At 44.3% G+C, this 26,765-nt stretch overlaps 1 protein-coding gene and 1 pseudogene across 1 annotated transcript; both read left to right on the top strand.

Annotated features, from left to right (window-relative positions):
• The window catches only part of LOC147978926 (uncharacterized), an 80,468-nt pseudogene extending 58,845 nt beyond the window's left edge, over nucleotides 1-21,623 (top strand).
• A 432-nt stretch (nucleotides 21,624-22,055) lies between these two features.
• LOC147978925 (uncharacterized) lies at nucleotides 22,056-23,993 on the top strand. Its single transcript, XM_087514950.1, has one exon. It carries the CDS (start codon nucleotides 22,056-22,058, stop codon nucleotides 23,991-23,993), a length of 1,938 nt encoding a protein of 645 aa, XP_087371076.1.
• The last annotated feature ends 2,772 nt before the right edge of the window (nucleotides 23,994-26,765 follow it).

The raw sequence follows: 26,765 nt of genomic DNA, 5'->3' as shown, positions 1-26,765 counted from the left end.
GCTATGACATTGCTATGCTTAATGCTTGTCACTAGGGCCCGAGTGCCATGATTTCAGATCTGAACCTATTATGTTTTCATGAATATATGTGAGTTCTTGATCCTTTCTTGCAAGTCTATAGTCACCTACTATGTGTTATGATCCAGCAACCCCGAAGTGACAATAATCGGGACCACTCCCGGTGATGACCCTAGTTTGAGGAGTTCATGTATTCACTATGTGCTAATGCTTTGTTCCGGTTCTCTATTAAAAGGAGGCCTTAATATCCCTTAGTTTCCAATAGGACCCCGCTGCCACGGGAGGGTAGGACAAAAGATGTCATGCAAGTTCTTTTCCATAAGCACGTATGAGTATTTACGGAATACATGCCTACATTACATTGATGAATTGGAGCTAGTTCTGTGTCACCCTATCTTATGACTGTTACATGATGAACCGCATCCGGCATAATCATCCTTTGAGGGGTTTGTTAGGGGTATCTTCACCTCGACCGGAAGAGCAAAGTGTTGCCACTCAACCTACTTCACCTACTGAAAATATTTATTATGAAATTCTTTGGGTATGATAGAGAAACTGCTAGCTAATCCTTATGCAGGAGATGGAACACTACATCCTGATTTGCATCTGATCTATGTGGATGAAGTTTGTGGATTATTTAAGCTTGCAGGTTTGCCTGAGGATGATGTCAAGAAGAAGGTCTTCCCTTTATCTTCTAAGGGAAAGGCATTGACATGGTATAGGCTATGTGATGAAATTGGAGCTTGGAATTACAATTGACTGAAAGAATTTCATCAGAAGTTTTATCCTATGCATCTGGTTCGTCATGATCGGAATTATATATATAATTTTTGGACTCGTGAAGGAGAAAGTATCGCTCAAGCTTGGGGGAGGCTTAAGTCAATGTTATATTCATACCCCAATCATGAGCTCTCAAGAGAAATTATTATTCAGAAATTCTATGCTCGGCTTTCTCGTAATGATCAATCCATGCTCGATACTTCTTGTACTGGTTATTTTATGATGAAAATTATTGAATGCAAATGGGATCTTTTGGAAGAATTAAACGCAACTCTGAATATTGGGAGCTCAATGAAATTAAGGAGTCATGTATAAACCTTAAGTTTGATTGTGTTAAATCTTTTATGGATACCGATGCTTTTCATGAATTTTGCACTAACTATGGACTTGACTCTGAGATAGTAGCTTCTTTCTATGAACCATTTGCTACTCATGTTGATCTCCCCAAGGATAAGTGGTTTAAATATCATCCTCCCATTGAAGTAAAAAGAATAGAACCCATTAAAGTTGAAGAAGAAACCATTACTTATAATGTTGATCCTATTATTCCTACTTCTTATATTGAGAAACCACCTTTTCCTCTTAGGATAAAGGAACTTGCTAAAAACTTCAGTTGTAGTCCGTATGAGTTATACTAGAACACCTACACCCCCTGAACAAATTAAAGTTGAAACTAGTATTGCTATGGTTAGAGATCTCTTGGTCGATAGTATTGATGGGCATGTTATTTATTTATGTGATGAAGCTGCTAGAATTGCTAAACCCGATGAAAAAGATAAACGTAAACCAGTTGTTGGCATCTCTGTTGTCTCTGTCAAAATAGGAGATCATTGTTATCATGTCTTATGTGATTTGGGTGCTAGTGTGAGTGCAATTGCCTTTACTTTATACCAAGAAATTATGAATGATATTGCACCTACTGAAATAGAAGATATTGATGGTGTTACTATTAAGCTTGCTAATAGAGATAATATCTCACCAATTGGGATTGTTAGAGATGTTGAAGTCTTGTGTTGGAAAATAAAATACCCTATTGATTTTCTAGTTCTTGGTTCCCCACAAGATGACTTTTGTTGCATTATATTTGGTAGACCTTTCTTGAACACTCTTAATGCTAAAATAGATTGTGAGAAAGAAACTGTTAGTGTAAATTTCGGGGATGTGTCTCATGAGTTTAATTTCTCCAAATTTCATAGACAACCCCATGATAAAGAATTGCCTAGTAAACATGAAATTATTTGTCTTGCTTCTATTGACGTGCCTCCTATTGATCCTTTAGAACAATATTTGCTAGACCATGAAAACGACATGTTCATGAATGAAAGAAATGAAATAGATGAGATATTCTTTCAACAAATGCCTGTTTTGAAACATAATTTTCCTGTTGATACTCTTGGAGATCCTCTACCACCCAAGAGTGATTCTGCGTTCGATCTTAAATAATTACCTGATACTTTGAAATATGCTTATCTCAATGAGAAGAAGATATATCATGTTATTATTAGTGCTAACCTTTCAAAGCATGAAGAAAAGAAATTATTGAAAACTCTGAGGAAGCATCGTGCCACTATTGGATATACACTGGATGATCTTGAGGGCATTAGTCCCACTCTATGTCAACATAAAATTTGTAGCGACCCGACCTCAGACGGTCAAGTCTCTGTGCTTAAGTGTCATCCCTGGATCGCTATGCTGACACACATAGTACTCGAGGATTTATAACAGAGGTAAATCACATGTATAAAGTAACGTAAATACTATTACCTCAATCCAAATAGCGTAAGTAACAACAAGGTTTGTGGATTCCCATCAACACCAACGGCAAAGTTGAGTGTAGAAATCGTAACCCTAACGTATCACTTACTCGTCGTAAGATTCCTGCAACATGAGACGTTGCAGCCACAAAGGGTCAGTACATTGAATGTACTGGCAAATGCACACCATAGGATAATGATGAATGAAGACTATCACTACATGCATATTTGGCTGGTGGAAAGGCTCTATGGTTATAATGTTTTTGCGAAAAGCCAATTTTTCCCTACTACAAAGGAATATAATTTATTTAACTACAAAGTTTGTTGAAAATATTGAGAAGGTTCCTCCAACTCAATCCCAAATTAACATCAATAACCCAACAAATTATTTAAGTAACATGATGAGATACTTAAGATACTCCAAGTACTAGATACTCAAGATTGTCCATAACTGGGGACACGGCTAACCATGATTAGTTTGTACACTCTGTAGAGGTTTGCGCACTTTTCCCCACAAGACTCGATCGCTTCCGTTGGATTTCTCGCACTACATGGTGTTTGAGAAACGGATGACCGAGACACAGTCTTTCAGAAACATTAACTCTCTACTCCGGGCAGACCATACCAAACCTACAACCCACTACCTGCTGATCCACCTCTTCAAGAGCTTCACGTAACTTACTCAACTATGCTAGAGCCCATAATAGCTTGTGGCTGCACACAGAAGTTTCTGGCATGAATCATCTCAGTTCCCTTTGAGCCTGGGTGGCGGTCCATAGGAAGATCACATAGGTACTCCGGGATTTCCAAAAAATACAAGCAACACTGGGTACTCCAGGTGCCTCAATCCACCCATATGTGTATTTAAGTTGCCACCTTAAGTTGAACCATTAATTAACAATCTCACATCTATCATGGATTTCACTCTCCCAAACCACGTCTACGAGCATAGCATAGCCATTCGTAGAAGTGACTCCCAAGGGTTTGAATGTAACAGGGCAATAGGTTCTACCTCATCAACTACTTCCCAACCCACATGTTAATGACATCCTAACCATGCAATGTTTGAGGATTGGAACTAATGCATAAAAACTGGGTGATAAAGGGGTATGATCAAAGTGTGAACTTGCCTACAATGTTGATGAAGATGATTCGCACTCATAACATTCGATAGATCTACTCGTCACACTCTGGTCAATCTATCGTACACAAGCAATAGAACCACACATAAGCAATCACTCAACAGATCAGAAAGAACGAAGAAGATGATTCGGAAAACACCAAATCCAAGCAAATAACTCTTGCAACATAAAACAATTTCTAACAGCACCAAAATTATATGAATTTGGTCTTATCAAAAAGTTTAGGTTAAGAGCTTCGATTTGCAAAAAGAATCAACTCAAACGGAGCTACGAAACTCAAGTTATGAACAAAAGAAGTTTGAATTCAAATCTGGTCTAATTCAACTTTTAAACTTTCAAAAACATGTTTGAGTTGGATTACTGGATAGAGGAGATCATAACGAAGAAGTGAGCATTGGTTTCGTTGGAGTTGCACAAATGAGCAAAAAGTTGTGATAGATTGAAGATCAGGGACTAAACTGTGAAGAAACTAATTACATCCGGGTTAGTGAACGTTGATCGGCGACTAAACTTTAAGCAACTCAAATAACCCAAATTGAAAAATAATAATTTCAAATGGATTTTAAATTTGAGTTTCTTTGAAACTCCCAACTCATATTTCATATGTTTTGAAGAAGTCATTTTATCTTCTCTCATGAAAATCATTGAGTTGCTTAAAGTTTCAGAACTGGGAATATTTTCAAAGGAAATTCAAATATTTTCAACACCCCTTTTCATTTAATTAAATGGAAGAAGTCATGTCATCTTCTCTCTAGGGTTTTGTGTTTGAAAAGAATTTGAAGTCACGAAGATCATAAATGCAAAATGAAAGTTTGGGAAAGTCCTTTTATTCCCTCTCATTTAACTTTTAAAAAGTTTCGAATTCACTCACTTTTAGTCAATCAATAACACAACAATTGAACCTATCTATTTATCATAACATTACAAAATCTAGAATTTTGGGATGTTACAAACCTACCACCCTTAAAATGAATCTCGTCCTTGAGATTCGGTGAGGCTAGAAAGAAATAGGTTAGGTTTGGGGGTCTTCTCAAAATCCATCGATCATCACAGGGGTCTGGGGTGCTGCCACCCTTAGAAGCATGGTTACGGTTCCATCGAAACTCATATACTTCATCCATATTGTTAACAGTGTCGGTCTTCTCAGATCTTCGGGATAATTCCTTACCCGGGCTCTTCCGGTAGTGGCATAACCTTTACCACAATTCTTCTGTCCTTTCTTCTTGGTAAGGTTATTCCATGAAGGGGTCTTCTTAGCTGACGGGTTTGGCGCCAATACTAAACAACTATCGATATCTCATGGTGGTCATCAATTTATGGTTCCTAGCATACTTAAAATCCATCCAATTGTATTGTCTCTCTTCCTTCTATTGGCACCAAACCAAGACGTGATTACTCAGACTCATCATGGAGTCACAATTGCCCCATATTACTAACATCATACCTCCTTTATATCCAATAGTACTTCATCTCTTTGCCCACTTGAGGTATCCCACATATCGAGATAAAACTCGTACTTATGAAGTCCACTCCGTGGAACATCATTATCCTTTCCAGGGTCAAGCGTCCTTACAGGGGAATATTGGCCATCTCTGCATGGCACTTCTTCAACTCGGAAATGTGAAACACATCATGAACTCCAGACAATCTTTTGGGTGACTCCAACTTGTTGGCCACTTCTCCCATACGCTCCAAAACTCTGTATGGTCCTACAAATCTCGGGGCTAACTTTCCCTTAACTCCAAATTGTTTAACTCCTCGCAGAAGGGACACACGAAGACATGCTCTATCTCCAATTTCATAGACTACCTCCTTGCGTTTTTTTAGTCTACATAACTCTTCTGCCTGGAATGAGCTACCTTTAGTCTATCTTGAATCAACTTAACATTCTCTTCTGACTCCTTGATCACATTTGATCCAAACAACTGACGATCTCCAACTTCATCCCACATCAACGGTGTCTGGCTCCTTCTCCCATAAAAAACTTCAAAAGGGCCATCTTCAAACTTGCTTGATAACTGTTGTTGTATGAGAACTCCGTGTCAGGTATATTATCATCTCTACTAGATCCATAATCTAGCGCACACGCTCTCAACATGTCCTCCAGAATCTAATTGACTCTCTCGGTCTATCATCTGTCTGCGGATGAAAGGTTGTACTGAACTCTAGCCTGGTACCCAAAGTCTGGTGCAGCTGATTCCAAAACATTTCAGGTAAACTGTGTTCCTCTATCTAATACGATGGTCCTCGGAACTCCATGCAGACATATGATCCTGGTCAAATATATCTTGGCCAACTTCGAACTTGTATAGGTGGTTTTCGCTGGGATAAAGTGGGCCACTTTGGTCAAGAGAATCAACTACTACCCAGATAGAATCATATCTCGATCGGGTTCTGGGAAATCTGGTGATGAAATCCATGCCAAGCTTATCCCACTTCCATTCGTGTATCGGCATAGGCTGTAGTAATCCTGCTGGCTTCTGATGTTCTGCTTTTACTCTCTCTGGCATACATCACCTACGACTACATACTCCGCAATATCCTTCTTCATACCAGTCCACCAGAAACGCTCCTTCAAATCCAAATACATCTTGGTGTTTCCAGGGAGAATCGAGTATGGTGAGTCATGAGCCTCCTGAAGTATTTTCTTCCTGATCTTTTCATTATTGGGCACATATACACGGTCCTCGAACCATAAGGTGTCGTGCTCATCCTTACGAAAACCTTTGGCCTTTTCTTTGCTCATCCTCTCTTTTACCTCGGCAATCTCTTTGTCATCCTTCTGAGCTTCACGGATCCTTCTCAACAATGTAGACTGAACTTCCATTGCTGCAACAAAACCTTTGGGGACAATCTCCAACCGAAGTTCCCTGAGATCCTCGGCTAACTCCTTTTGTAATCCTCTAATTATGAGGGTATTCGTCCTTGTTTTCTTTATGGTTGTGTCCTATTTCTCCACAAAGCTTGTATGCACAAGGTTTCTTCATATCCTTTCCATAAGGCCTCAACTTCTAAAACACAAGCCGAGACTTTAACAAAGTCAACTTAAATTCCTTCCAAATGGTTACTCCTTGCCATCCATTGATGGTTTGGTACATCCTCTACCAAGTAGCAGCACCTCTTTCAAAGCACTGAAGAGCATGCTGGGTCATATCCTTTCCGACTACAGGGTTATTCTTCATGTGATCCTCCATGTTCTGAATCCATCGGTCTGTCTCCAATTGACTCATCGGTCCAGAAAATACAAGCTCATCTTCATTCATCCTCTATTGGTTCCATGGGTTTGGGGTGAGATTAGAGAGATAGAGAGGGATACACACAATGCAAACAATAGTTTTGAAAAGACGGATTTTATTTGTGGCTGTCGGAAAAACATCAAACAAATGATAGCTCACAAACGTCGCATCTAATGTAGGCACATAACAGGGGTTTGGTCTGCTAAAGGTCAATAAATCTTCAACGTCGCCAAACTCTTCAAGTCTTTTTCACATCTCCGATGGCTTCTTTTGATCGTGCTTGTCCTTCTCAAGTTCTTTTGCCAGATCATTCCTGTTGTAGCAAAGTCTCTCATAACATCCTTGAATATTCTGGAGTTGCATTCCAAACTTCTGGGTTTCAACACCCTTGGCATGAACCATGGTCCTACTGTCCTTCAGTTCCTAACAAATCTTCGGTATTCTCGAGGTTTTGCTCCTCTCGCTTGGCTACTTTCAGCTTCTGGTTCCTGAGTTCTTCACGAAATACTTCCTTGTCTAATACGGCTTCCTGGAGCTCCATCTTAAAATTCTTGATGTACTACTCCAGATCCTGGTGATACACCAGCTATGGTTAAAACTTCATCTTTTGCTGGTAGATGCTCCATCGGCCTTCTACCATCCAATCCTTCTGAAGAAATGCATGCTTAGCTCAGCTCGGTGACCATAGTATCAGTGGTGATGACATCATGGATAACCGTGTTTCCGCCCTTGTCATTGCCATGAGCTATCTTCCGTAGTTGCACTACAAAAAAATACACTTCCATGATGATACGTGTTTGTCACAGTAGGTCGCTTTTTTGTCATACATGTACATCCATGACAAATTTATGACAGAATCAAGATAGTCATACATGTGCTGTCGTAGAAGTGTTCCATGACATTACCAAAATTATCATCACGGAAGTGTCCACTTCCATGACAATAAATCGCGCGTCACACAAGTGCTTTCATCAAGGGTGACCGACACGTGGCATCCACCGTAATGGAACGCCGTTAAGCTATCGGGTCGGGTTTTGGATACGATAACCCGTTAACAGCCCCGACCAATGGGGATTTTCCACGTGTAAAATCATCACTGGTTAGAGGAAACACGTGTCAGCTCATCGTCGGGACAGATGTCATCCACTCACTGGACAGAAGGTGCCTATGATACATCGACACATGGCACGGCCCAACAAGTTTAAATGGGTCGGCCCAACTAAAGGCCCACAAGATTTTGTGGACCATAATGGGCCAGCCCAACTAAAGGCCCACGAGATTTTGCGGACCATAATGGGCTTTCCCAACTAAAGGCCCACAAGATTTCGCGGGCCATAATGGGCCGGCCCAGGTAAAGGCCCATAAGATTTTCGTGTGCCATAATAGGCCGGCCCAGGTAAAGGCCCACGGTGAATCTAGCCCATAATGAACAGTAATTTTCTTTATACCCATTAATGGCCTGTGATTTACATGGGCCGTTTCCAGCCCATGTTAGCTTTCGGCCTATTGACGGCCCATACATTCTTGGGCTCCTTTTCGGCCCTCGATTACTTCCGGCCCGTTACTGGCCTGTTCCCCTAATAGGCCAAATTCGGCCCATGGCAAGAGTCGGCCCGTTACTGGCCTGTTCCACTAATGGGCCAAACTCGGCCCATGGCAAGAGTCGGCCCGTTACTGGCATGTTACCCTAATGGGCCAAATTTGGCCCATGGCAAGAGTCGGCCCGTTTCTGGCCTGTTAACCCGTTGTGCCATTTCCAGCCCGTCCTATATTCTGGCCCATTAACGACCCGTTATGCCTGTGACAGAGTTAAGCCTTTGCTGTCCTACGGCCTGTTAATGGCCTGTTACCGTGCTGGGCCGATACCAATTACGCCCGATTATGGCCCATGTAGACCCATTTATCCGACGGCCCGAGGCCCACCGATTACAGGCCCATTTATCGACGGCAGGTAGGAGACCCATGGATCCTACGGCCTGTATATGGCCCCTGGTAGTTGCGGCCACTAGCAAACCAGGGAAAAAGAAGACTAGGAAATAAATAAGGCCGAAACTAACCCTAGGATATTAAGGCGATTGCACAGATTACATCCACTCGGCATCAAAGATCGCCACCAGTGCAAATATAGGGAACACCCTACACTATACAAAAATGGCTTGCTGTTTTCTTCAGGTGGTAGCTGCACGTTAAGAATAAATTTTGTATCGCACCAAAACAAATTACAACTATATAACAAAAGGAAGGTTGGCATAAAACTTAACAGTCTAGCAGATAAATGCACCACCAGAAGTTTAGAAGCTCAGTTCATTTGACCTGACTGTTACGTTTTCATGATGTATTGTCCGATGGAGCACCATAACCCTCGCCTTCATTTCCCCTAGGCTCCTGAACAACATAGCAAATGTCTGATAGTCTGGTTTCAAAACCATGCATATCTTGACGAGATTGAGCAATGTTTCTCCTTGTTTCACAAAGGGTCTCTATTAGGGAATGGACTTGTGTCTGGAGCGCATATACAACATTGCTTTGAGCTTGCATATCTTGATCATGAGGCAGTTTGGACGATATTGCCTTAACAACCAACCCAGTATTATGCAGGAACGTGCTTTTGGCACTGTTAGTGGACAGGTACTGACCCACTGCATCAAGAGCTGACATTGCGGTTATAGTTGCCTCGCCACCTTCAGAAGGTGGCGGTTCCACCATTTTGTCCATAGCTCGCTGAAAAGTTGAGGTTTTACATTAGTAGTACCAGATTAGAAGATATTAAGGAGGCAGCAAAACCAAATAAAATAGCTTTGGTCTATATACAGAACTTATTCTGGTGAACTCATGTAAAATATTAGTTGTATTTTATTGCAAAGTACATAATAAAACCAACTTCCAAACATATGACCATGTACCATCGCTAATGTATTGTCTATTTTTTCACATTGTATTGAGGGCTAAGGATAAAGAGACAAAGTTTGTAATACGGTAAGCATAGTATGACGTCATTCATATCACAAAACAACTGAGAATAGACAAACAGGCAATTGTAACGTTGTGTGGGCAAGTCCAGCACGGAACTAGATTACAGGTCAAGATCAAAGGAACATCACTCCTCTCTTTTAAACCTTGTAAGGTGCAATGATCAGCTAAGACAATTGTGTATAAAATTGAAAAGAGTAATAGACATTGGCTGCAAACCATGCAGTTCAAGGCAGAAGTCAGAGTAAGTAGTAGTTAAAAGGCATGAGGATTAAGGACTTACAACAGCGGCTTTGACTGGTGTAGTCATGCCCTTCTTCTTGCTGGTGTGACAGTCCTTGAAGATTTCCACAGCATTTGGTTCAGGTACTTTTTGGTCCTTGCGGGCTTTCCTCTGCATTTGGAATAAGTCAATATAGATCTGATAATATGGTACAGCGAAAAGAGTGAAACGGCAGCTAGTTACAAGAGCCTCGCAGTGTGCAATATAGCTATGAGATCCTGTCGTCTGTTGGAATTTCACTTTCGTGCGGTTGGCCTTGTTCTTTGAACAGTTCACCTACAAGAAGATAGATTTGTGTGGCACATGCATAAATAGGACTTCAACATGTGATCTGATGACATATATATAATGTACCTGATACTTCGGATCGGACCAGTGTTTAATGAGGCCTCTCCAGTCTTCATCAGATATATTTTCCACTGGAGATGTTTGGGCAAGTTCACTATTAGCCTTGCCTTCCAAGTGAGTTTTCCTCAAGTTATACCGATACTGTCGCAGAGCAGAGTTGAAAACATGGGTGCAAGCTTGTCTGGTTGCATCATCTTGGCTATCCTACTTGAACCTCATCTGTTGAAAATTCTGGGAGTCTCATTATCAGCAACTTAGAAAGTATTGGACAGAGCAAGACGATATTACTAGTTTCCATACATAACCATACGTACAGATAAATGGTCGAGGAAGATGTTGAACTGGGTTTTGTCTTTGTCATTCCTGTACTGAATCCATGTTGGGAGGATACGTACATGACACCTAACAGCAACCGCTGCCTCTGATACTAACTTGGCTGACTCTGTAGCATCATGTGGCCTTTTTAATCCTGCCTCAAAACGGATCTCCATTCTTCCTCCTCTAGATTTAGTTAACCTATCGAGCATTATCCCTGATGTTTGTTTCCTCTTGCGCCTAGGTGCTAGTCCAAGAACAAACATAGGAAGTGTTAGTGTACATTAAACTGTGAGACTACATATAAAGAAGCATGCAACTGTAACTTGACTCCAGCAACTACCTTCTTGCTGTTGAAGCTCACAAGGTTCATCTGATATTGCCAACTCGTCTTGTGTCAAGAGTGCTTAGGAAGTAGTGTCAGGTGGCAAGGGAGCTTGGGAACGTGCTGCTAGCTCAGTTGGCGCATGAGTACGTCATGCAGCTAGTAGTACCGTGGTAGGTGTTGCAAGAACTAAGGCTGTCTTTGCTTGTTTGGTGGCAGCTATTTGTTTCTATTTGTCTTTTTTTGCAACTCATGTAGCATGGGATGTCGTGTTTGTAGAATTTTCTGCTGGACTTTGACCTTCTATTGCACCATCAGTACCAGCAGAATCTGCAAGATTCATCCGCTTCTCATTCCCTGCCACTCTGTGTTTCTTCCTCTTTCTCTGTGCCATGTTAAGTCAAGCCAACAAGAAAAACGAATAACAATTTAGTTCTTCAGAACAAATTGATGTGTGATGCAGACGAACTGAACTTTGATGTTAGACAACCACATGATAGGAGGATGTAATATGTATGAAAAACAGGACAGAAGAGATAACCAAAACTATGATGTGTAAACTAAGGAGAAGACATTTCACCAAATTAGAAGCTATGCAATGGAAGGTAGACACCATATGAAAGATGCTACAAATATCGCTCTGCCAAGTTAATAGTGTCTCATCATAAATGGCGTTTAAACAAATGTGAAGCAGTACAAGAAATAAATCATATGCAAACAACATCACACTACCATGTTAGAGGTCTCTTGTCATTAGTGCCATTGCATATTCACAGCATTGCATATTCACAGCTTATGATGTGTAAACTAAGGAGAAGGCATTTCAACAAATTAGAAGCAATGAAAGCTAGACACCATATGAAAGATGCAACGAATATCACTCTACCAAGTTAAAACTGTCTCGTCATAAGTGCCATTTCAACAAATTAGTAATACAAGCTAGAAAAGAATGTGAGATGTAACCTATATCACACTCTAAAGTCAAACGTGTCTTATGATAAGTGATTGTTGCAGGTTACACAACAGTAGTAATTTGATGTAAGAACATGGTGTGATAGACATATATTGTATATTCTAGAAATAGGAACACGTGTCTTATTCAAGTATAATGTGTAAAGTAAGCAGATGGAATTCAACAAAATTAGAAGCAATACAAGCTAGACATCATACATAACATGCAACCACATATAACAGTGCCAAGTTAGAGGGAGCACTGGTGATGCTGCACTAGAGGAGACGTGCTCATCATAAACACAGCTTTGTTGAGTGTCTATGCATGTGTTGTCTTGGAAATCATCTTGGGGGTGTGGAGGAGTAGAAACTGTAGAGGCCCTCCATTCAGAAGGAGCACATTTATCCGCTGCCTTGCTAACTTCCTTCCGCTTTATTGATTTTGAATTGTCAAGTAAAACCGACAAGAAAAAGCAATAAAATTCTCTCTTCAGAACTCATTCATGCATGATACTGACAATCACTACTTTGATGTAAGGCAAACACATGATACCAGGATGGAATATGTACGAAAAACAGGATGGCATGGCATGTTCACAACTGTTTGTGTAAACTAAGCAGAAACCATTCCAGCAAATAAGAAGCAATGCAAGCTAGACACCACATGAAAGATGCAACCAATATGACTCTGCCAAGTTAAAAGTGTCCCATCATAAATGGAATTTCAACAAATTAGAAGCAGTGCATGCTATAAATCATATGAAAGATGCAGCTAATATTGCACTGCATATACTAAAGGTGTCTCGTCATGTTGATTGATGCGGGATACAAAAAAACAATAGTTTTATGTAAGGACATGCTTAATAGACAGATGTACTATGTACTAAATACAGGAAGGCATGTCACATTAACAGGTATAATGTATAAGCTAAGCAGACTAGCACATGCAGTTTAACCAGATTGGAAGAATTACAATCTAGACACCATATGCAACATGCAACCACATATCACGCTGCCAAGTTAGAGCAAGCACCTGTGATGCTAGTGTAGGGGAAATGCTGTAATCAACTAGAGAGCTATGTTCACTATCTTCATCTAGCATTTCTGTTTCTTGAGAATCATGTCGGGAGGCTGACGCTGCATTCTTTAAACGAGGAGTAATCCCCTTGCCTGCCTGCCTCGTCATAAGTGATTGATGAGGGATACACAAGAACATTAGTTTGATGTAAGAACATGGTTAATACACAAATGTACTAATATGTACCAAAAACAGAAAGGCATGTCATATTCAAAGGTATAATGTGTAAGCTAAGCAGATGCAATTTAACCAAATTGGAAGCAATACAAGCTAGACATCCGGCTGGAGTGGTGAGCATGATCATCTAGGACCTGAGAGCCTGGTGGGAGGCGGGCTGCTTCGCCAACATCGCAGCTTTTTAGTTGGCTTCCAGGTGATGCCTATCTTTGTTGGGCTTGTAACTGGCTCGGCCAGTGCCCTGACTAGCTATTTGTCTTCTGGTGCTCACGAGATGGTGGTTCATGTAAAAAAACATCTTTCCTTATCTTACCGACTTCGGCCTTTCAAATACAAGCCAGACACCATATGGAACATGCAACCACATATGACACCGCGAAGTTAAAGCAAGCACTTGGGATGGTGGTTCATTGCGAGCGAGGTCATCAACTCTAGAGCTACATTCCCCGTCTCCATCTGCTGACACTACACCCTTTAAAGCGTTGAAACGTGTCTTGCCTAGCCGCACACCAAACTGGAGCGACCTCTCTCTTTTCTTTTTGGCTTCTCTCATGGCAGCAGAGTCTGAAATACCCTTGCATAAAAACACAATAATGAGAGTAAGCGTGAAGTGTGTGCAGAACTAGTGCACTGTAAAAGTAGCAGATAGTAGGTGGCTGAAAAATAAATGACAGGAGACATATGATAGCTCTACAACATTGCATGGCAAACAAAATTAGATTCTACTCTGTATGATTTTGTAATATATGAGCACAGGAAATGCAGGTACTCCTCCAGCACACCACCACATGTGGTCATATCTAAGATAACAGTCGACTGAAAATAAATAGGTTAGTAGATTTTATTAATGAACCGTCCGATCTATAAGGAACGGGCAGATGGCCTTCGTCTACCTCCCGCCAGTCACTGTTGACGATCTTTCTCGAACCGCCAGTGACCACCGTCCCAGACCCCTGCCTCCGCCGCCCCGCCCTCCCATCGACCTCACACCACCGCTGTGCTTGGAAGCGCCCCCAGGCCATCCCTTTAATCCCGGCCGACCTCCAGATCGGGCGCTAGTAGCTCTAGGCCGCACACGCCACTAAGATAAACACCAAGGCGTTGCTTCCCCGGCGTAATAGGCGTACTAGCGCCAGTTACGCCGGGGAATGCTTCCGTTAATTGGGAATCAAGTGGCCAGAAATTGAAATTCAGGGGGGCAACGGACCTCTAGCTAAGGTGAAATGGTATATGAGGAGAAACCTTGTGCATCGTGAGTTACTAGGAACATCTAGTATCAAGAAGAAGCGGCCAACTAGTGTCTTATGTGGGATGAATACCGTGCAAGCAGAGATGTAAGATTTGCACGAATAAGGGTAGAGGAGTACCTTTTTCGGTTGCCGGTGTGGTCACCTCCACAAGTCGCGCCGATATTCTTCTTTTTACCGGGGAAACCGATGTTCTGGAGGGTGCATGCTTGGACGGACCCATGGCCAAATTGTTGACTGTGTTGCTGTGGCCGTATGTAGGCGGAGGGGAAGCAGATCCGAGGCGGCGAAGGACGGCGTAGCAGGAACAGCTCCAGTGCGGTGGAGGGTGGCGAAGTTGGAGCGGTAGCGGTGAGGCGTAGGACGGCGTGGTTGAACTGGCTCGGGTACGGACAGCTCGGCCTCGGCTTCAACTACTAGTGGTGGAGGGTGTTGTGGTTGAGCTTGCGGTGGACGACGACGTCGGGATATCGGCTCCGGCGTGATGGAGGAGGGCGGCGGTTAATGGGTGGGATGGGGTGGCGGACGGAGGACGCCGGGGTTTCGCGGCTGGTGGAGAGGTAGTTTTGGCGGCCACGGAGTACGAATGGGGAATCGTACGGTTGGGGTGGAACCATGTTTCAGTCTGGGACGCGCTTGTTTTTGGCTTTTTTGAACAGAAGATGGGACGTGCTTGTTTGAAATTTGGGGAAAGTACAAACTTTGCCCCCCTCTTAAATTTCGGACCTACTGCGGGTCGGGGGTAGGATGGTAATCCCAGGTGTCCCAAATAGTGGGCGGGAGCGATTTCGGCCATGCGCATGTGTGCTTAGGCGGCCATTGTGTAAGAATGTTTTTCGGATGCGGTTGCGTGGCGTCTAGATGAAGCTACAAACCTACCCCAGTTTAGACCTTTGGACGTCGGGCCGGTAGGTTTCACGGGTCGGAGTTATTAGAAAAGTAATTTCCTTGTACTACCAAACATTGGTCTCACGCGGGTTCGGGCGAGTAGAGGCTCTTTTGGCGCTTCATTCGAAATTTTGAAACACAAGCATTCGCGTTTAGAGTACTCTTGAACTATGAGGATTGACCTAAATATACAACGTTATATTTGACCTTGAATGTTTGAAAACCTCATTAAATTATCCGCTTCTTTTTGAAATTTTGACACTTGAAAATCCTATAACTACGATTATTTTGGAATGGAGGAGCTAAATTTGAATCTATTTTGTACACGACTACATATGCTATTATGTACAAAATCAGAGCAAAGATTGGTGCCCCCATAATTTAGGTATTGTTTACAAATGCCATGATATCAAATTCAAATAATTGAATGGACTTCATGTTGAATTCAATTTTTTTAAACAACCTTAAGTTGAATTCAAATGTATGCTAGTTCATAGGTAGTAGCTATTTACAATGTCCATTGTGTAACTTTCGTATGTATAATGCGCTTTACACACACAACATGAACTATACTCACGTTTATATTCGATTGCTAAAGCGATGCATTGTCTGGAGTTCAAAATACTAACTATGTGGATCAATTGTGTCGAATAATAATATAGACATGCTCAAATTCGATAGAATCTAGATGTCTGATGGATCAATGACCGCTCCTTACGCGAATTGCAAATATCATGATCCCATCCTAATATTTGGATACATTTATATCTGTAATCAATCTGTAGAGCAATCTTTTACGTGTAGTTTCACTCTCCATCGGTGGTCTCTCACACATGCTCACACACTCTCTCCCGAGGTGTCTTTCTCGCACACATGCTGTCACACCCTGCATTTTGTAACACTTCATTTGCATTATTAAAGCATGAAAATTTGGACCAACAAAAAACTTTTGCATTGTTTGCCTTTTTATTTTGGAGTTGGTTTTTCTCTCTGTGATTTTTCTTGTGCTCTTTAAAGTCAACTACTCCACCTTCTGTACTTCATCTCCTTGCCCCAAACTTCTGCCCAATGATCATGCCATGTGTATAGTACAATATAGTATTTTCTTACAAAAATAATTTGGCCAAAAAGTATTTTCTAAAATTAGATTTCCAAAAACCCTTGAATTGAGATTTGCACTGCAAGTACTTAATTAAGGGTAGCAAAAATATTTCCAAAAGTATTTTTGACTCCTATTAGATATAGGATACCCATAAACCCCAAAAATATAATTTTAAAAGTTATTTTCCTATTTTATTTAAAGGCTTTTTCTTAAGGCCAGAAATGGTCTTTAATAGGGAAAAATTATTTTATTGATTCAAAAATATTTGACAAAAATCAGGGAAACTCAGTGGGCATATATTTCCCATATATAAGAGTTTCAACACATGGTCATGTTAAAAATATTGGACAAAACCTCCCAAAACCATTTCTGCCCATTTCAAGGATTTGAAATATTTCTACAGGAAATATTTTCATAAAAATCCAAGAAAAATCCAGCAAGTCACAAATGCATGTTGTGATCACCTTGCAAAGCCTCAAGTCAATTAAAGTCATTTTGGTTCACCAAAATGCCCCAAAACCCTTTTTTGTCCATAACCAAATTTGAGCAACTCTGCATTGCCAAGTGTGTTCTTTTAATCTGAACTTTTGTGGACATGTTCAAATCCCCAAATGATGACGCTACACCAAGTGGTGCATCAAGGAGAATGGTTTTGCATGACTAGATATTGGAAAACCCATTTCTGCTAATTTCTAGGGTTTACCAAAGTTACATTGGCTACTTTGCCCAAATGAGCTCAAACTTGGTGGAACATCATATTTCTAAGTGTTATTCCATCCTGTTAAGTATCATGGCAATTGGAGTTCATTTTCTTGCCAAAACCCTTATCAAGCACCTTCTGCCATTTTTCCAAAAACACCATTTTGACCCCTTCCACTAATCTCCTTGAGCTCAACTTTTTACCACAGCTCCTCCTAGTCCCCTTTCACCTCCAGTATCAATGGCAAATCCACAGCTCACTTATTGGATGGGTAAAACCCCACTTCCTCTCTCTGGACAGCCCATTTGCACACTTCTTCTTCCTCTCCCCTCACCCTAGTGGCCATCCATGGCATCCAATGCTTCCTCCCCTTTCTTTACTCCCTCCTATAGCTACCAGACATTAGTGGCCGCGCCCACAAGGCATATAAAATGCCATGGCATGCCATTTGGGCGCTCTGGAGCGTGCTACAGTGCGCTCCCGCACTGTAGCCGCCCCCTGCCAAGCACCTCCGGCCACCTCTGGCCTCCCCCGCGCGCCTGCCGATGCGCCTAGGCGTCCGCAGCATGCTACGCAGTCGGCCCCCTCCTCTCTCCTTCTCCCCGCGCCTCCGCGCTAGCAAACAGAGGCCGCCCGAGAGCGCCAATGGCGCGGCTCACACGCGCGCGTTTCTGACCCCTTCCCGCTCTCTCCCTTAGCTCCCGTCGGCGTAGTCCACGCCCAGGAACACCCCAGACACGGCGCCAGCTCCTCCCGAGCCCTGTGGCGATGAGCAGGAGCTCTCCGGCGCACGAGTCCACGGCACCTCGCCGTTCGCCTATTTAAAGGCCTCGCCAAGCCCTTTTCTCCTCACCACTCGCTCTCTGCGCCACCAAAACCTCCCCCTGCACCCCCAGTTCCTCTCCAGAGCCGCCCGAGCTCGAGATAGAGCTCGAGCTCCGCCGCTTCGGCTCGCCGGAGTTCGCGAGGTATAGGCCTCCCCCGCTCCTCCTCTGCCTTGATCTGGAACCCCTGCATCCCACTGATCATTTCCCCTCTGTCCCCCGCCTCGTTTGCAGCCGGAATCGGCCGGAACCGTCGACACCCGAAGCTCCTCCGCCGCAAGACCTCGTCGCCGGCAAACCAGGCAACTCCGGTGACGCCCACCACCTCCACCCGAACGGCGACACGATGCTGAGCCCAGCCGTGCCCTCGCCCGACCTCGCCGTGCCCTGCATCGTCGCCGGTGAGCTCGCCGGCCGCCTGGACTCAGGGTTAGGGATGACAGGCGGGCCCCGCCTGTCAGCCTCTCCCCTCCATCGCCCCCCTCTCTCTCGCTGATGCCTGGGCCCCGCCCGTCAGGTTTAAACCCGGCGCGCACGCGTGCACCAGTGCGCTGGGCCTCCTCGCTGACTGGGCCTGCTGCCCTGCGGCTGTTCTGGCCCAGCAGGCACAGGGCCCTTTTTCTTTTTCTTTTCTGTCACTTTTTCCAAAAATTCTACAAGACAGAATATATGTCCAAATGAATTAATTCCAATTCCTAAATTCCTAAAATATTGCAACCTATTTAATGGTGCAACTTTCATTCAAATCCAACAACCTTTTCTTCACTGTAAATATTTAAATGTGATTTTAAGCATTTAAATATGCCTTTGTAAATCCATTTCTCCTATTCTACTACACCAAGTCCAAAACTAGGAATTTTCCCCTTCTTAGTTTTCAACCTAGTTTTTTACAAAAATGAGTTGACATTTTTCTGAGCACTTTGGTTTTTCTGTTTTATTATTGCCTTATTTTTCTCGTTATTATTTTGCGACGATAGATTGCGTTGCTGACGAAGGAGTTGGACCTGAAGACTTTGAAGACCCAGAAGACTTTGTTGAGCCAGGCAAGCAGCCCCTTGACCATGTCTATGAACCCCTTATTATGCATTTCATATAGCACTTTATTATTGTTGCATCGGAATCATGATGAGGTGGAACCACTTTGATGGTTTGCCTCCGTTACTTCCTCGTTGATACTTGCATTGTGCATGACCCTACCTCCTTATGAGGGTTATGCCGGTGGGAGTAGATAGGATGCTAAAGTAGTTGCTACGCAAAAGGGGACGGGTATATGCATAGTGATGGAGACAAACTATTTTCAAAGGACTTTTCGAAAACCCCGTCGGGTGCCACTTATGCCCGAGGGAGATGATGAGTTGGGTAGCCACTTGATGACGAAGTGGTGTACCAAGGCAAGTGTGTGTGTTGTTTTCAAAGCGGATTGGTTTAAGTTGCGACCGTTATTCCATCCCTACATGCGCAACCACTCTACCCTTGTATGGGAAAGGGCATTATTGATTACCTAGGCCGATACTAGCTTGGAGCCCGCATTACTAGTGATGGGGGAGAGTTGGTTCTCTCTCTCGGGACGGGGTCGTGCCAGGTAGGGCGGCCAAGAACATTTTTATGGGGCACCGGACACACCGTTGGTACCCCGTGCCAGTGGTATGTGATGAATATGGGAGCAAGGCTCCACAATTTTTAAGTTGTGAAATGTTGGGCACGGGGGTTACTACCAATCGAGTGGACTCCATGTTAGTGTCGTCTAGGGAAAGATAGTGATCAGGTGCTTACCCCGGGTACTTGAGGTACCGCGGGTCGTGGATGACACGGAAGTTCCCCGGATCTTGTGGGTAAAGTGTGCAACCTCTGCAGAGTGTAAAACTATTCGAATAGCCGTGTCCACGGTCAAGGACAGTTGGGTAACCACTCTTGGGCTACGTCCACTTGTTTACAAACCAGGGTGTGTGTTGGATAAGTGGGATGAACTACTTGGGTCAAGTCAAGGACATGACATGATTGAGTTGGGTTGGTGCCCGCTCTATTTATGTTGATATCTGTAACCTGTCCTCATGGTTACTTGAATTCTCCTGATGCATGTCTTACAAGTGGTCGAACTTGTCATTGCACTCAAAACTAGCTTTCCACAAAAATTTACCTATATCATGCACTGTTGTATATTGAACCAAAACATGGGTTGCTTGCGAGTACATTCAAAGTACTCATTGGCTTGCCACTGGTTATTTAATTGGCCAGGCATGGAAGAATAGGAGTTCGAAGAATAATTCTGTGGAGACGAACATGCGAACTAGGATGCTTCCCAGTCAGAATGCCTGTAGGGTTAAGGCAGATGGCATGGGTTCTACTTATCGACGAAGATTTCCGCTGCTTGTGTTTCATTTGATGTTCCGCCCTTAAGGATTTATCAATGTAAGGCTTGACCATAATGGTCATAATTTGTGTAAGACGATATGTATGGATGTAAGACTCTCGTTATTCAGCTTCTGTGTGTTCAGTGAGCATTGATCTCTGGGATCACTGTACACGTGCATTCGGTGATCATGACTTATGAGTCGGGGTCCCCACAGAGCTGGTATCAGAGCCAGGTTGACTGTAGGAAGACTTAGTTAACATGGGCGTTAGTTAGCTTGAGACCATCTAAACTTCTCTTCTTTTCTAAAGCTTACCACACCCAAGATATATTCCCCTTATTGACCTCTCCCATTCAACCTTTGTAGATGGTTGCCGTACCCGAAGACTTCCTGACCACCGGATTTCCCGTGCTTCTCGAGGATAGCCTCAAGAAGTGCCAGTTTCACCGAGCCCCCATTTTCACCTACCATGAGCATTGGATCAATGACACCGAGACGGAGTATCATGTGGAAGTAATCGTGAAGGCTAATGACTCTCCAACAAGCTGGTTCTTCGAGGGACACCAGATGGCAACGCTGGTTCTTGTCGTCGAGACGGCAACCCTCAAGGCACTCACCCGCCTCCGAGACCTTCTTCCAGAGATGGCAGACGAGTTGGCAACCCGCTTCTTGCCTTATTGGAAGGAAGGTGAGGATGAGGGCAGTGCACCAGCTCCACCATTAGAAGAAGGACTTCCACTCCGATTCCAGACCTACTTCAGCCTTTGTGCCAATAGTTTGACACAACACATGGCCTCGGAATTGATGAAGCTCCGAAAGGAACTTCATGAGACCAAGGCACTTCTTCGCCAAGCACAAGAGAAGACGGATAGGATCAAGAAGGAAGGTGCTTCCCCTGGTCAACCCGCAATCGCATACAGAGGCGGAAGACCCCCAAAGGATGGAGAACCACCACAGCAACACCGCATGAGCACAAAGGAATACCGCAAGCTCTTCGCACCACCGGCAGAGCAACGCCGTGTTGAGATCCTTCACTCCCCCACCCCTTCAAGTGTAGAGGAAAGTCAGGCCACCGATGGCGAGGAGGAAGACCCAGAAGAGCCAGACTACGCGACCAAGCATTCCACCACTTAGGCATCATTCGCAACCCGGATATGCCCGTTAGTAACCCCTATGGTAGGATAGATCGTGTACCCTATGCGAAGTCGAGTCCTTGTAATGGTTCATATGAAACCATGTAGTGTTGTGTTTGCTTTGATATGTTTGATGGACATCGTGCTTTCCTTCGGGAACTTGTAAGCGACCACATCACCCATTTGGATTTCAATGAATGTGTTTGGCCTTTTGGCCCTTGCATGAAAACAATTGGAGTCATACCAACCCCCTTACTAGGCATCCCGTCTATATTGCTTTTCCCATCTTTCCCAATCATGAGACCTTGATCGCTCCAACAGGATGCCTGTTGTAACTCGTACTGGTACCTCTACCCAGCAGCAAGAAGCCGGAGAAGGAGCCAGTCATGACCAAACCCAAGGACAAGTTCCACCACCGCCACCACCTCCAAACATGGACATGGCTCAGCTTCTCCAAGCCTTCCGAGAGGAACGCCAAGCCAACACTGTAGCCCTCCAGATGATTGCTCAAGCTGTCAACCGCCAGCCGGCGGGAAACGGCAATAGACGTTCCACGTTGGTGGAGTTCAAGAAGAATGCACCACCCACCTTCATCGAGACTGCTGAACCCCTGGATGCAGACGACTGGGTCCGGACCATTGAGGATCTGCTGGAACTAGTCGGATGCACTGAGGACCGTGAGAAGGTGGCATATGCTGCTCACTGTCTCGGGGGTACTGCTAGAGCTTGGTGGGATGGATTCAAGGCCATGCATGCTGAGCGAAACATCACTTGGAATGACTTCAAGGCAGAATTACGCAAAGCCCACATTCCTTCCGGAATCATGGCCATCAAGAAGCGTGAGTTCCGAGCCCTGAAGCAAGGTAGTAGCACTGTCAAGGAGTACATGCAGAAGTTCAGTGTTCTCTCAAGGTATGCCCCTGAAGATGTCACCACTGATGCTGCCAAAAGGGAGCGCTTCATGGAAGGCCTTAACCAGACTCTGCAGTACTCGCTTGTTGTGTGTGACTACCCAACCTTTCCTGATCTGGTGAACAAGGCACTCATGCTTGAAGATAAGCGACGTGCTTTGGATGACAACCGTAAGCGCAAGATGATCAGCAAGGGTAGCTCCAGCAACCAGAAGCCTCGCCCGTGGCAGCCAGCCCCGGTCAAGCCAACCTATCAGCAGCCAAGAGCTCCTGCACCCCGCACCAACTATCCACCCCAGCAGTATGCCAACCCCAGGCCAGCTTACAACAACCCCAATAACAATGCCGGCAAGAGCAGCAACCCCAACCAAGTCACTTGCTTTGGATCTGGTCAGCCAGGACACTACTCCAAGAATTGCCCCAACAAGAAGCCAGACGCCCCGCGCCCCAATGCGCAGGACCCAGGACAAGGTCGTGGAATGCCACTAAGGAACCAAGCTCCCCGCAACCTGCCCAACAACGGCAGGGGTCGTGTGAATCATGTCACTGCTAAAGAAGCCCAGGAAGACCCGGACATCGTGCTGGGTACGTTCCTTGTCAACTCAACACCTGCAACAGTCTTGTTTGATTCTGGAGCCACGCATTCATTTGTCACCCAAAGATTTGCATTAAAAAGTGGCATGACCCCTACAACCCTGAATAACCCTATGGTGGTACAAACCCCCGGAGCAGAGATGAGAGCCAAGATAGGATGTAAAGGTGCCGGGATTGTCATTAATGGGGTAGACTTCCAAGCAGACCTTATCATCTTAAGATCGCAAGGCTTGGATGTGATCTTAGGAATGAATTGGCTCATCAAGCACCAAGGCTTGTTAGATTGTTCCAACCGGACCGTCACTATGACCAATGACCAAGGAGTCGAAGTTAAGTTTTCTCCCAACCCCTCCTCTGCTCAAGGCGCCCAAGTCAACTGTCTGTCAGAAGTTGGACTGGAGCAAGTGCCGGTAGTATGCGAATACCCCGATGTCTTTCCTGATGAGCTACCGGGAATGCCTCCTGACCGAGAGATTGAGTTCATCATCGAGCTCATGCCCGGAGCAGGACCCATCTATAAGAAGCCTTATAGAATGGGATCGGAAGAGTTAGCAGAGTTGAAGAAGCAACTGGAAGAGCAGTTGAGGAAGGGATTTATCTGCGCTAGTGCCTCCCCTTGGGGATCACCTGTTCTGTTTGTGGCAAAGAAGAACGGTACCATCCGCTTATGCATTGACTACCGCTCCCTCAATGAAGTTACAATCAAGAACAAGTATCCACTTCCCAAGATTGAAGATCTGTTTGATCAACTCAATGGGGCCAAGGTGTTCTCCAAGATCGACCTCAGATTTGGATATTACCAGCTGAAAATCAGACCCCAAGATATTCCGAAGACGGCATTTGTAACCAGATATGGCCTGTACTAATGCACGGTCATGTCCTTTGGATTGACCAATGCCCCAGCTTACTTCATGTATCTCATGAATAAGGTCCTCATGGAATATTTGGACAAGTTTGTCGTTGTCTTCATTGATGACATTCTTGTCTTCTCGAAGACGGAAGAAGAGCACGAGCAACACTTGAGGATGGTCCTAGACAAGCTTCGAGAGCACCAACTGTATGCCAAGTTCAGCAAGTGCAAATTTTGGCTGCGCGAAGTTGGATTCTTGGGTCATGTTTTGACTGAAGAAGGATTGTCGGTCGATCCCACTAAGATTGAAGCCGTGACTGAATGGCAATCCCCAAGCAATGTGAAGGAAGTCAGAAGCTTCCTCGGACTCGCGGGATATTACCGCAAGTTCGTTGAAGGATTCTCAAGCATTGCACGACCCATGACTTGGCTCTTGAAGAAGGACAAGAAGTTTGAATGGACGCCAAAGTGTGAAGAGAGCTTCCAGGAGCTGAAGAAGAGACTGACCACCGCCCCAGTTCTGGCCACACCAGATATACACAAGAAGTTTGTGATATATTGTGATGCGTCAAGAACCGGACTGGGAGGTGCTCTGATGCAAGAAGGCAGAGTCGTAGCTTACCTTTCAAGGCAACTACGGCCTCATGAAGAGAACTATGCTACTCATGACCTCGAGTTGGCAGCTGTAGTTCATGCCCTGAAAACATGGCAACATTACCTCCTAGGGAAGCGGTGTGAGATATACACAGATCATAAAAGTCTGAATTATATTTTCACTCAGAAGGAATTGAACATGAGGCAAAGAAGATGGCTAGAGTTGATCAAGGATTATGACCTCAGTGTTCAATACCACCCTGGGAAGGCTAATGTGGTAGCAGATGCATTAAGCAGGAAGGCTTGTTCCTTGAATGCTATGCTTAAGGAAAGGCTACCCGCCTTGTAAGTAGAACTTGAAAGCTTCGGGATGGAACTGGTTGCACCAGGATTCTTAGCCAACCTTGAAGTCAAGCCTACCCTGATGGATGATATTAAGGAAGCTCAGAAGGGACACGAAAGTATTGAAGGCATCAAGAGGAAGATCAAGGCAGGCAAGGCCCCAGGATTCTCAGAGGATGAGCAAGAAATTGTGTGGTTTGGGAATCGCATTTGCGTACCCAACAAGATTGAGCTCAAGAATCTGATCTTGCAAGAAGCTCATGACACCCCGTATTCCATCCACCCCGGAGGAACCAAGATGTATCCAGACCTAAAGGAAAGATTCTGGTGGCATGGCATGAAGAGAGAGATAGCCACTTTCGTCGCTAAGTGTGACATATGCCAAAGGGTTAAAGCTGAACATCAGCGACCCGCTGGATTGTTACAGCCTCTCAAGGTGCCTGAATGGAAATGGGATAAAGTCAGAATGGACATCATCACTGGATTACCCAGGTCAAATAAGGGACATGACTCCATCTGGGTCATAGTCGACCATTTGACCAAAGTAGCCCATTTCATTCCTGTCAAAACGACTTACAAGGGAAACCAGCTAGCCAGCCTCTACATCAACAGAATCTTAAGCCTTCATGGTGTTCCCAAGGAGATTGTGTCAGACCGAGCAACCCAGTTTACCTCAAGGTTCTGGAAGAAGTTCCAAGAGGCCATGGGGACCAAGTTGTCCTTCAGCACTGCTTTCCACCCACAAACCGGAGGTCAGACAGAACGAGTGAATCAGATACTCGAAGACATGCTCCGAGCCTGTGTCTTAGCATATGGAGCTAGGCAGGAAGATTGCCTCCCTTTCGCCGAGTTCTCCTACAACAACAGTTATCAGTCAAGCCTCCAGATGGCACCATTTCAGGTGTTGTATGGACGCAAGTGTCGCACACCCCTCAATTGGTCAGAGACCGGAGAAGGACTAGTCTTTGGGTCCGAAATCCTCCGTGAAGCAGAAGAGCAAGTCCAGCTTGTCAGAGAGCGTTTGAAAACTGCCAAGTCAAGGCAGAAGAGCTACGTTGACTCACGTTGGAGAGACATGACCTTCCGAGTTGGAGACCATGTCTATCTCCGGGTCACACCTCTCAAGGGAACCCAGCGTTTCCATGTCAAAGGGAAGCTCGCCCCAAGATACATCGACCCCTTAGAAATCACTGACCGATGAGGAGAAGTGGCTTACCAGTTGGAACTGCCACCTGAACTATCCGAGGTGCACAACGTATTCCACGTGTCACAACTCCGGAAGTGTCTCCAAGTCCCAGACAAGCCTAATCTTTACAAGGACGTCGATCACCAAGCCATTGACCTTCAGCCTGATTTGACTTACCGTGAGAGGCCCATCTGCATTTTGGATGAGGCTGAGCGACGCACTCGAAGCCGCACCATCAAGTACTTCAAGGTCCAGTGGAGCAACCACACAGAAGCAGAAGCAACCTGGGAACGTGAAGACTACCTTAGATCCGAGTTTCCGTATCTCTTTAAAGCCTAGTTTAGGAATCTCGGGGACAAGATTCTTGTAAGGGGGTAGGTCTGTCACACCCTGCATTTTGTAACACTTCATTTGCATTATTAAAGCATGAAAATTTGGACCAACAAAAAACTTTTGCATTGTTTGCCTTTTTATTTTGGAGTTGGTTTTTCTCTCTGTGATTTTTCTTGTGCTCTTTAAAGTCAACTACTCCACCTTCTGTACTTCATCTCCTTGCCCCAAACTTCTGCCCAATGATCATGCCATGTGTATAGTACAATATAGTATTTTCTTACAAAAATAATTTGGCCAAAAAGTATTTTCTAAAATTAGATTCCCAAAAACCCT

Source organism: Triticum urartu, chromosome 3A (genome assembly GCF_056163025.1).
Source record: "Triticum urartu cultivar PI428250 chromosome 3A, HENAU_Tu73, whole genome shotgun sequence".
Lineage (NCBI taxonomy): Eukaryota > Viridiplantae > Streptophyta > Magnoliopsida > Poales > Poaceae > Triticum > Triticum urartu.
Note: the sequence above shows the minus strand (reverse complement) of the source record. Positions and strands in the feature narration are given on the sequence as shown.

What these genes read in the sequence shown, in the direction of transcription:
- LOC147978925 (XM_087514950.1), top strand. Translation starts at nt 22,056, where the DNA reads ATGGACATGGCTCAGCTTCTCCAAGCCTTCCGAGAGGAACGCCAAGCC.